This window comes from Malurus melanocephalus, unplaced genomic scaffold, assembly GCF_030028575.1.
Source record: "Malurus melanocephalus ecotype Western Australia unplaced genomic scaffold, MMel_1.1 scaffold_635, whole genome shotgun sequence".
Taxonomy (NCBI): Eukaryota; Metazoa; Chordata; class Aves; order Passeriformes; family Maluridae; genus Malurus; species Malurus melanocephalus.
This window is the reverse complement of record NW_026623867.1, coordinates 139,372-150,381: the sequence shown is the minus strand read 5'-3', so window position 1 is coordinate 150,381 and position 11,010 is coordinate 139,372. Positions and strand designations below refer to the sequence as shown.

At 57.7% G+C, this 11,010-nt stretch overlaps 2 protein-coding genes across 4 annotated transcripts in view; one reads left to right on the top strand and one right to left on the bottom strand.

Moving 5' to 3' along the window:
- The window catches only part of NDEL1 (nudE neurodevelopment protein 1 like 1), a 23,331-nt gene extending 18,401 nt beyond the window's left edge, over window positions 1-4,930 (top strand). For 2 of the 3 annotated variants that reach the window (XM_057383466.1, XM_057383465.1), the window contains exon 9: window positions 4,680-4,930. In XM_057383466.1, coding sequence (XP_057239449.1) covers window positions 4,680-4,767 — 88 coding nt within the window. In that variant the 3' untranslated portion in view covers window positions 4,768-4,930. Of the gene's footprint in view, window positions 1-896; window positions 932-4,679 lie in introns of all 3 variants that reach the window. The other variant, XM_057383467.1, reaches the window with a different exon arrangement.
- Window positions 4,931-7,787: 2,857 nt separating this feature from the next.
- The window catches only part of MYH10 (myosin heavy chain 10), a 95,984-nt gene continuing 92,761 nt past the window's right edge, over window positions 7,788-11,010 (bottom strand). The window contains exons 39-41 of the mRNA XM_057383461.1: window positions 10,849-10,957; window positions 10,413-10,585; window positions 7,788-9,295 (exon numbers count right to left, since the gene is read on the bottom strand). Of these exons, the coding sequence (XP_057239444.1) occupies window positions 9,151-9,295; window positions 10,413-10,585; window positions 10,849-10,957 (427 nt within the window). The 3' untranslated portion in view covers window positions 7,788-9,150. The remainder of the gene's footprint in view (window positions 9,296-10,412; window positions 10,586-10,848; window positions 10,958-11,010) is intronic.

Here is an 11,010-nt window from a genome sequence, read left to right as displayed (position 1 = left end):
AGCTGGGCTGGGAGCTGTCCCCAGCCCTGGCCAGCCCGTGGTGGGGCAGTGGCCAAGCCCTGGCCATGCTGGCCCACAGTGGGTGTGCTGGATGGGCGCAAGGGGCTGAGCCAGGCCTGCTCTTGTCTCTTCCCTCCTCCCTCTCCAGCCATGGGATCTCCCCCCTGCCCAGAGTATTGCTGGAGCCTGACCCCAGTGTGAGTGCAGCTCTGAGCTGTAAGATCAGTCYCCTGCAGATTTGTCCCTTCAGGAACGTGCAGGTTCTGTCCTGATGTGAGGGAATGGCAGAGCAGCACTGAGGATGGCCTTGGATAGATACTTGATTTTTGCTGTTGTAATTGTTGTTAATTGGTTGTTAATGTCAGGCCAGTTTTGTCCAGGGAGCAGAACTACTCCAGGCTCTGCAGGGCCCTGGCACTGGGACAGCCAACCTGAGGTGCTTGTTCCCCGTCCTGCAGTCCTGAATGCCAAAGTCCTCCTAGCTGATGTTTATTTTTAGTTATTTTTGTGAATGCCTTGGGCTTTGTTTTAATGAAACAAGCTGAAGGTTGAATGTGAGAAGTGCCTGTGCTCACACACAGCAGTCAGGGGTGTCTCTGCCCTGGTATCYACAGCCCTGCTCAGAATACACCAAGCTGTGTAATCTGGGTCTTTTTCCATCCCTGATCCACCTTTCTAAAAGGCTTCCATGGAGAAGAGGGTGCTGTGGGTGGCTCAGGTGCAGGTGAATAACCCCAGCCCTGCCTGTGCAGAGCATTCTCGCTGTGCAGGGCTCCCAGAGAAGTGCTTTACTAAGGTTTGGTTTAACACCTTTGCTTGGCCCCATTTATTGCCTCCAGGGTTATGCTCAGGAATGTCATTTTTGTGAACATAAACTTTCCCTTTCTCTCCACTAGGCGTGAGAAGGTCATATTCCCCACCTTGGTCATGGGTAAATGAATTCATTTGCACTGATTGCTGCATGTGCTGTAACCTGGGGCTTGGGGCAGAGCTGGGGCTCTGCTAACAACTGCACGAGGTAGTTGTTAGTGTCCCACACTAACAGCCCTTGACTTTATTTCTCCTTACTCAAAATAAACCTCTCTGCTGCTGTGACCTGTTGCAAACATAAGCCTGAGTGCTGCTTGCTTTCTTGATCTGTTGAATTCTCAAATAAGTGCATGTTTCTGATTGAACTGGTCACAGCAGGGATGCAGGGGAGGCGTGGCTGCTGTGGATGCAGTTCATGTTGGAGKTTTGCCCTTTGGTTGTGGTTTTCCTTCAGTGTTTTGTGGCTCTTGACTTGCTGGTGTGCAGTGAAGTGGTTGTGACTGACAGGAGAGCAAACAAGGCGTGCTGGGAGATGGCCAGGGGTGAAGCAGGGAGGGGACAGCAGTGTCCCTGCTCTGTGTCCCTGTCCAGCAGTGGCAGCTGGAAGCACCTGGGGCAGTCCCAGGGCTGTGCAGTTCCAGAGCTGTGCCGTGTCCAAGTGTGCTCTACCAGCTCCATTTTCCCTTCAGGCTGGGCTGTTCAGGTCCAGAAATATCTTCCACTGAGGATTTGTTGGATTCTTTGAGCTGAGAGGGTCCTGGGCATGAGGTGCTAAGTACAAAATAGAGCTGGAAATGCAGTTTAATGAGTCCAGATTAGCACTCAGGGCAGGGGGAGTGGTTGGATATTGTCACAAAGCCCATGGCACTGCAGGAACATTTCCAGCAGGGAACACTGCTCCTGGAGCCTGATTTCTTGGGAATCCCAGAGCAAGGGCATGGCACAGGCACCACAGAGTGTGTGGGGTGCTCTGAGGRTCAGGGAGAGGGGCAGGAGCAGGAGGGGGATCTGGCTGGGGTTAATCACTGTGGGCAAGAGGCTCCAGAGACCTCCCAGAGCTGCCTGAGGCCTTGGAGCTGGAGCACAAGGACTTTTCCCAGCTCACTCCCAGAAGCTTAGACAGGACCTTTTATTGGTTATTTGTACAGTTGCTGTGTTTAAAATACTTTATTTTCCTTTAATTCTGTCTTTCACTGCTGATTTTTCCCTTGTTTTGTGCCTTTCTATGTTACCACCAGAAACCCAAGGCTGGGTAAACCCTTSCTAAGCTCAGCCTTAGTGCCAGCTCTTGGTATCCCCCAGCTGCTGCTGTTTGGTGCYTTTTGCTGGGGCCCAGCAAATCCAGGCTGCTGCTTTGCCTGGGTTTGCACTGGCACACGTTGGGCTGGCAGGATGTGAGGAGCAGAGCAGGGAGCTGACCCCAGCAGCTGATCCTGGCAAAAGCTGCCTTCCTGCTTTCATTTTTTTAATTAGCAAACAGCAGTGAAATCTCCAAAGGCTTCCAAAAGGGAGTTTTACCTTTCCCATCTTCAGCAGAAAGATGAAGATAAAAACTCCTGCCCCCCTTGTGCTGGGGGGCACTCAGAGCTCACAGAAGTTGTGACCCAAGGGATTTAGTCAGGGTCCTGTCATGCCCCTGTGGCTTCTGCTCCTGTCTGTGGGGCAGCCTGGGCTGGGGAGCTGGTCCTGCCCATGGCAGGGAGTTGAAATGAGTTGGAATGATTGGATTGCTCCCTTCCAACCCAGTCCAATCTGGGATTCTGGGATTCTGGCTGTGCTCAGCCTCTGCTGGCCTCAGGTCTCGCCTGAGCCTCAGGGAGGTGGAACAGGGCCCCCAAGCTGTGGGACATCTCACGTCCCTGAGCAGGAGCTGAGGAGGCACGGCAGTGTCACTTCAGCCAGAGGAGAGGCCACCTGCAGAGCCAGGGGTGCAGGGACAGCAAGGGAGGGGCTCCAGGCAGGGCTGGGGCTGGCAGCTCTGTTTGGGAGCAGTGAACAGCAACAACAGCCCTTTGACCACAACCTTGGTGCTGCTGGCTTTGCCCATCCCTGGCTCAGGGCCAGCGGCCAATGCCACATGAAGGGGCTGCATTCAAACTGGTCATGCCATGGAGGGGGACAGGCGCTGGCAAGGACAGGGGAGTACCAGGGACACACAGTGCCAGGGCCATGGGAGGGATGGCAGGGACACAGTGCCAGGGCCATGGAGGTACCAGGGCCAGTGGTGGCCACAGCCCAGTGCGGCAGTGATGTGCCAGGCCCTGAGCCCTGTGGGGACGTGTCCACTCCTGCCAGCCTCGTGCAGGGCTGAGGGCATTACAGGGACCTGCAGGCCCTTGGTGGGGGCTGGGAATTGTCCCTCCCATCCCACTGTGCCATGTCCCAGTGTGGACAGTGCTGTCTCAGTGGTGTCAGTGCCAGAATTCCRTAGAATTCCAGAATTCTGTGCAGGAATCCCGGCAGTTCTGGAGAGTTTGAGTGATTCATTAAACACTTGCAGGCCCCCAGTGGTGAAATTGCTGTGCTCCAACAGCAGRGAACACCCCCATTTCAGTCCTGTTTGGTGCTGGGGTTTCTGTGGTGGATTTTTGCTCTGTCCCACTCAGTCCCAGCTGCTGACAGAAGARCACTCACTGGGATCAGGGTGGCTTCGTATCTCTTCATCCAAACCCAGATGGGGCTGTCCCCCAGCCTCTCCAGAGCTTTCAGTGCAGGTAGGGAGGCTCCTGCCCTTGAAACACTCACATGGGAGCTGAAGCTTCCATCTGAAGGAGGAGAATGTGAAAAGGGCGATTTCTAATCCCTGCTCTGTCCTGCGCTTCAGGCTGTGCCAGTGGGAATGGCAGAGCCCTGCACAGCAGGGASCTGTTCCCATGGGAACCTGGCCTTGCTAGCAAATGTTAAAAGGGAAAGGTTGGGATTCTGGGGGAAAATCCTGGGAGAAAAATCCCATTCCTACTCCTTCTCAGGCTCSGGGAAAGATTGGAATTCTCCCAGGTTTTAGCTCTTCACCTGCAGTTGGTTGTGGAAGGCTTTGGTGGCTGTCCCTGCATTGRCAGCAGCCTCCTGCCTGTGCTGGGGGTTCCTGCATCCCTGATCCAGGAGGTGCAAGGTCAGCAGTAAGCAGCAGCTGCATGGGAATGATGTGGGAGCTTTGGGGGAATGGTTCCCAGTGCCAGAGGGCAGGGATGGATGGGATATTGGGCAGGAATTGTTCCCTGGGAGGGTGGGCAGGCCCTGGCACAGGGTGCCCAGAGCAGCTGTGGCTGCCCCTGGATCCCTGGCAGTGCCCAAGGCCAGGCTGGACATTGGGGCTGGGAGTGACCTGGGACAGCAGGAGGTGTCCCTGCCATGGCAGGGGTGGCACTGGATGGGTCCCTTCCAATCCAACCCCTCCTGGGATTCAGTGGAACCGCCCTGGCCTGCCCTGGGGACACTGTCCTGGGTTCCAGGTTGGGAGCTGGTGGCACGTGTGTCCCTGAGGCAGCGCTGGCAGTGAGCAGGATGTGGCCCTGGAGCCCCCCATGCCCAGGCTGGCTTTCTCCCTGTCACAGAGCCCTCACCCTGCATTTTCTGCTGTTTTCCCAGGCACAGCTCACTGTCCAGGCAGRCTGGGCTGTTCCCTGCACAGACCCAGCTGAGCCCCACAGGCTCAGGCACTGCAGCCACTCCTGGGCTGGGCACCTCGGGCAGGCTGTGCCAGCTCCAGCCCGGGGATGGACACTGAGCTGGCAGCCACAGCTGGGGCCCTGTCCCAGGGACACCAGGAGGAGGAGGAGGAGGAGGAGTGGGATCCAGGTGCTGGGGTGGGGGGAGCAGTGCCCTGTCCCGGGCTGTCCCTCCCCTAACGGGCTCTCTCTTGTTCCCAGGGCAGTGAACGGCTTTGACCAAGGGCCCCCCGGCCTGGGGGGCTCCCGACCGTCCTCAGCGCCGGGAATGCTCCCACTGAGCGTATGAGCCCGCGGGAGCAGCCTTTGGACTTGGATGCTTTTCTCAGCCCAGCACACGAAGAGCTACTCCCGATTCCTCCCCGTCCCCACCCTGCGGGAACAYGGCCCCGAGAGGAGACCCCGAGCCCACGGCCCTCCATGTCTGTCAATACAGTTTGTTTTCTGCTGTCGCTGTAGTGGACGTTCTCTGCCCCAGCCCCATGAGCTGCCACCCCCTCTCTGCCTGAGGGACACCGAGTCCTGCTCTGCTTGGGGGACACCGAGTCCTGCTCTGCTTGGGGGACACTGAGTCCTGCTCTGCTTGGGGGACACTGAGTCCTGCTGTGCTGGGGGCACACGGAGTCCTGCTCTGCTCCTTGGCCCTCCCTCTCTTCTCATTTAGGTGTGACAGAGCCTTGGCTGCTCCCTCCCAGGCTCCCCTGTCCCCTCCCAGGCACTGCTCTCAGACCCTGTGGAGGTGCCCCAGGGGAGGTTGGGGTGGTCCTGGGGCCATTGGCACCTGAGACCCGGCCCCAGGTCCGGGCTCAGTGCCCGCTGCACCCCCAGCAGTGGGAGCAGGGCTGGCTGAGCCCAGCTGGGATGGCCCCATCCCGCTGGACGCTGGACACACACACAGGGCTGGGCTCCTGTGGGGCACAGAGGGAGATGGGGGTGAACAGCACACTGGGGTGACCATCCCAGCCCCCCAGAGGCCTTGGCAGGGCCGAGCCTGGCTGCGCTGTTCTCCCTGAGGCTCCTGCCCTGGTGCAGGGGTGGGCAGGGCTGTGCCCGGGGCTGTGCCCCCAGCTGGCCCCGTGGGCAGGGCCCTGTCCCAGGGCTGTGCCCTCCTGTGCCCCATGGCTGCCTCACAGCTCCCTGGCCCCACTGGGCTCAGCCTCGTCCCTCACCCTTCACACAGCGACTCCATGGCAGCATTAGGAAGCCGCTGCTCCATCTGRCCCCAAAAACCCCCCTGGCCATCACCCCTGGGCTGTAGGACTGGGTTGTCCAGCATCACCTGTGGGCTTCTGTGACAGTTTGGGGTGACTGTACCTTGTGGGTCTTTCAAGCAGCACATTTGTGTGGTTTCTCTGTCCATGTGCCTCAGAGTCGGTGGATTTGTAGACTGAACCAGCAAATGGAGCCAGGGTTGGAGCTGAGGGTTCAGCGATCGTCGTTCAGGRCACTGCAGCTCCCAGGTGGCTGAGTTACAGATGCTGAGAAAAAAACCCCACTGGCCCAGCAGTGGAGGTGGGGTTGTCCCTTTGCCATTAGGGTTTGTATGGTCCTTCCTTCCTGTGCATCCTCTGCTGCATTTGACTGTTTACATTTGTTTTATTGTACATAGATTTGTAAACATAATACCTTTGCCTGAGGTCTTTGTACATAACTTGGGCTTTGTAGCTTTATTTATTCAGCCTCTCTCTGGCATGTTTCCATAGGATGTACCGTTCCACCCTGGTGCCACTGACATGATGTGGTCTYAAAAGAATGAAAACAAATGAGAGTAATCTTCCAAAAATAAAGTTCTTTTAATGTGGAATCAGTGGATTTTGCAGAACCAGTGGCCGTGGCTCTTACTTTGTCCCGCAGGGTTTTCTGCCAAGCSCCAGGGAGGGGCCAGGGTTGAGTCACTGCCTCATTGTCCCACACCCCTTCCCTTGGCAATGTCACTCAGTTTGGGGACAGGGGCAAACACCGTCCCAGCCCCTGCTGCTGGCACTGATCGGGGCACACAGTGTTGCATCTGGGGAGGTGTTGGAAGCCTCCAGCTGCTTCYCGGGGGATTTTTTGCCTCCCTGGAGCAGCTGGAAGGAGTTTCCCGTGCAGGAGAGCTGAGCTGGGGCCCTTCCAGGGACACTCCGGCCCTGGGCTGAGGCGGTGCCGGTGCTGCCCCTCCCTGGCCGGGCTCAGCTCCATCCCGGGCCCGACCCCGCACGGACACCCGGGCTGCACATCCCGCTCCTCCGGGAATGACCCAGCAGCACATCCCGTTCCTCCGGGAATGACCCGGGCAGCACATCCCGCTCCTCCGGGAATGACCCGGGCAGCACATCCCGCTCCTCCGGGAATGACCCGGGCAGCACATCCCGCTCCTCCGGGAATGACCCAGCAGCACATCCCGCTCCTCCGGGAATGACCCAGCAGCACATCCCGCTCCTCCGGGAATGACCCAGCAGCACATCCCGCTCCTCCGGGAATGCCCTCGGGGAGAACATCCCGCTCCTCCGAGAATGCCCTCGCTGCCAGCCCCGGCCGGAGCCTGTCACCCCCCGAGCCCCGCGGAGTCACCTCCTGCAGCCATCCCTCCCTCCCTCGTGCCCCATCACAGTCCCGGCTCCCCCTCACCCCGCGCCCGGACTCTGTGCCAGGGCAGGGACAGGGCTGCCCCACTCCAGCCGTGCCAGAGGCAGAGAAGAGCCCTTCCTCCTCTCTTCTTTTCCATAGCACTGAAGGAAAAAGTGCCCAGGACTGACCCAGGTTCCATCCARGAGCCTTGGGTCAGCCCTGGGCTCCAGTAGCCCCAAGCCAGGCCCCACAGGTGCCGTGGAACAGGTGGGAGCAGCACCCACCCCTCCCAGTCCCACCSTCTGCTCAGGGTCCTCATTCCCTCAGGTTTTTAACCTCCTCCCCACCCCCCAGGTCCCAGACTCAGCCAAAAGCTCCCCCCCCCAGGATTCCCATCTGCAGCTCCAGGGCAGGTTCTGCACCCCAGGACCCCAAAATACGGGATGCAACTGCTCAGGCAGGAGCCTGGGCCCTGCTGAAGCGGGGCTGTGCCTGTGCCAGAGCCCTGAGGGGCAGCAGCAGAGCTCAGAGCTCCCTTTGTGCTCCAGCTGGGCCCTGCCAATGGCATTCAAAGGCAAAGGCTCAGCTCGGACCAAGCCATTGATGCTGTATTTAGGTCAAAATAAAAGGAAAAAAAAAAGCAAGCAAACAAAACAGGAAGAAGGGAAAAGGCAGCTTCCAGTCATATCTCGTTTATTAAGGTCTATGCCAGCCTCGGGAGAGCTCTTCCAGTAAGTAAACAGAGCAGGCGGCCGCATCTATAATGAATAAATTTATTGTCTTACAAAAATCATTGTCTAGAAATATGGGTATACAAGAAAACAAGATATTTGCAGTCAGACGCCTGGTGGTCAACAGCCAGTTTGATTAAAAATATCCAAACACACACAACAAAACCTTTGCGACAGATGTTAAAGCTTTTAACCAAAAAGGGAAATCCATGGGTTTTGAGCATGTGGCAGAGGAAGTTTCCTAGTTAACACTGATTCATTGTCACTAATATCAATAATACCACTTGGACTAGAGAGGTACATGATATGAAGCACAGTCAAAATTAATACATTAAATCATTGTTATATAGGCAAATTATATATGTAACGTTGTCTTAGTACTGTAGTGTCTAAGGCACTTTCTGTAATGTCAGTTTTCAGCTATTTAAACAAAAAGAATGCTAACTACTCACTGTAATACTGCTCAAAATAAAAAAAAAAAAAACAAAACAACAAAACAACAACAAAAAAAAAAAGGATTCACATCCACTGGCATGTTAACTGTAGGCAGGCAACATCCATCCATCCAGGGCGGGAGCCCCGAGCCCCGGCCCCACAGGACCCTGGGGCTGCGGGGGTCCCGGAGCCTCCCACGGCCTGACTCGGCCTCACATTAATAAATTAGTTTTGCCTGTGCTGTGTGTTTATTTCCCACTGGTGTTCACATTATCCCGGGGGCTCTGAGCACACAGGGCTGTGAAGGGGACGGGGACCCACCTCGGTGTGCCTGGACTGCATGGACACGAACGGATGGAGCAGGTGCTGAGAACACTTCAAACGGGACTGCAGGATAAAAACGGACACTACTCACTCATCCCTACACTTCCCTCTAACACTTCCCAAGGCCGTTTTTCACAGTTCACTCAGGGGTCATGTGCGGATCACAACAATGGGAGAAAAGAAAGAAACGGGTGCGGTTTGGTCTTCACGGATCCGAGAGCCCAGCGTGGGGCCGGCGCGCCCGGAGCCCGAAGGATGGAGCTGCTGGACACGAGGCATGCACAGCCACCCGCTGGGAATGACGCTGCTGGATTGATAAAAAAAAGGTTCATCCTTCACATGATGCTTTAGAAAATGGCTTTACAATGAGTATCTGGAGAAGAGATGCACTGAACAGAGACGATCCCGGTTGTTTACTATATATAAAAAAGCAGTTGTACCTATATCTGAAGCAGGGTACAGTGTGGTGAGGCTGGAGAGCCTTAAGACATGGTTGACCTATGATAAGGAACCTTGTAGCACATGCCGAGGGTCGTAAGGCAGCTTTCCGGCCACAAGGCAGTTCCGAGGGCAGGGCGGTCGCGCTCCTGCCCGGGGCTGGAAAGGTCTCTGCATGCAGGCGGGGCCGGGCTCTACTCGGCGGGGGCGGGCGGAGCCTCGTTCACATCGCTGCCTTTGCTCTCGGCGTCGTCGTCCGACAGCTCCAGCGAGGCGCCCTCGATGTGCAGCTGCCGCCGCCCCGAGCGGCTCGAGGAGAAGGTGATGGGACCCCCCCTCCTGCGAACCGGACAACAGCGGGGTGAGGGTCCTGCACAGCCCGGCCAGCCCGGGGGCACGGGAGGGCTTGGGCTGGGCTGGGGGAGACGCCAAAGCCCATCCAGGGCCACCCCTGCCAGGCAGGGACACCTCCCACTGTCCCAGGTCACTCCCAGCCCCAATGTCCAGCCTGGCCTYGGGCACTGCCMGGGATCCAGGGGCAGCCACAGCTGCTCTGGGCACCCTGTGCCAGGGCCTGCCCACCCTCCCAGGGAACAATTCCTGCCCAATATCCCATCCATCCCTGCCCTCTGGCACTGGGAAGCATTCCCCCTTGTCATGGCACTCCAGACCCTTGTCCAATGTCCCTTCAGGTACTGAAAKGTCACAGTGAGGTCACCCTGGCAGCCCTCCCTGCTCAACCAGCTGGGCATGGGGCAGCTCAGCCCMAGGCTGCCCAGGGGGAAAGGTTCCCACAGGGGATCTCAAACCCCATTCCCTGCTCAAGGAGCCAGAGCCCTGTTCTGTTCTGGCACTCTGGATCCCTGCTCAGTTTACACCATCACCTGAGGTCTGCAAGTCCCCAGTCACCCAAAGTGCTGTCTCTGCAGGAGCTCCAAGCACAGACAAGAGCAGGTTCTCTAAAAATGCCAAGGCTGCTCAGGGAAGCTCAGCTCAGCCAGGCCCAGCCCCTCTGTGCCCCTCGATATGGCTCACRGGCTGCAGGAGCCTCACCCCTGTTGACTCCCACCTGCATCCAACAGACCTGCTCTCAAGGAAAACTGCTGCGACATTCCCAGAAGTGAGGGCCAGAAAAACGGGGTCAGCACCAGCCACCGGAAAAGCACAATAGAGTCACCTCCCCCGTCACACTTACCTGTGGCTGGGGTGAACTGGCTACCCAGGGACCCTGCCACTGTAAAMTCTGAGGAGTTTGAGCTCCAGAGCTGTCAGGAATATCCCTGGGGAATATGTAGCAACTCCCTTGTACCCATCCCCAGGCTCCAGTSTGACCCACTCCCAATCTCAGCCCTGCAGTTCCCCAGCTGGGCRCTCCCCAGGGACGGTGCACCATGGRGGCTCTGTGGGCTCAGAAGGGCTCAGGTCAATCCCAGTCCCAGGGCTCCAGGGCACTGACCTTAGCCTGTTTTTGAGGGTGCTGACCTCCCGGCTCAGCCCCTCGTTGGCCTCTGTGGCATCGTCCAGCTCCCGCTGGAGCTTGCGCCGGGACGCGTTGGCACGCGTGGCCTCCTCCTCCGCCTCCTCCAGCTGCCGCTTGAGCTGCTTCATCCTGGCATTGGCCTTTTCCATCTGCAASCAAGCCCAGCACTCGGGATCACCCCAGCAGCTGCAGCCCCTGTCCCTGTGCCCCCTGGCTGGGGCTGCAGCCTCAGGAACTCCGGGAACACCAGGTGGGGACAGCCATTCCAGCAGAGCACACACTCACAAGGAAAATCCCTGCTCGGGCTTCTCTGGTGGTTTCACCATCACAGGAGATTCCCTCAGATATTTCCATTACAATTCTCTTCATAAGCCCCTCCCACCCCACGGAGGTTTCAGGAGCCCCCACCCACCTGCTCCTTGTACTGATCCGCATGGCGCCGCTCGTCTTCCACCTGCATGAAAACCTCCTTCAGCTTCTTCTCCGTGCGCCGCACCAGTTTGTTGGCAGCTGCTCTCTCCCTGCAAGGATCCAAAGCCAGCATTGGTCCCCGTGCTCGAGAGCTGGGAACACC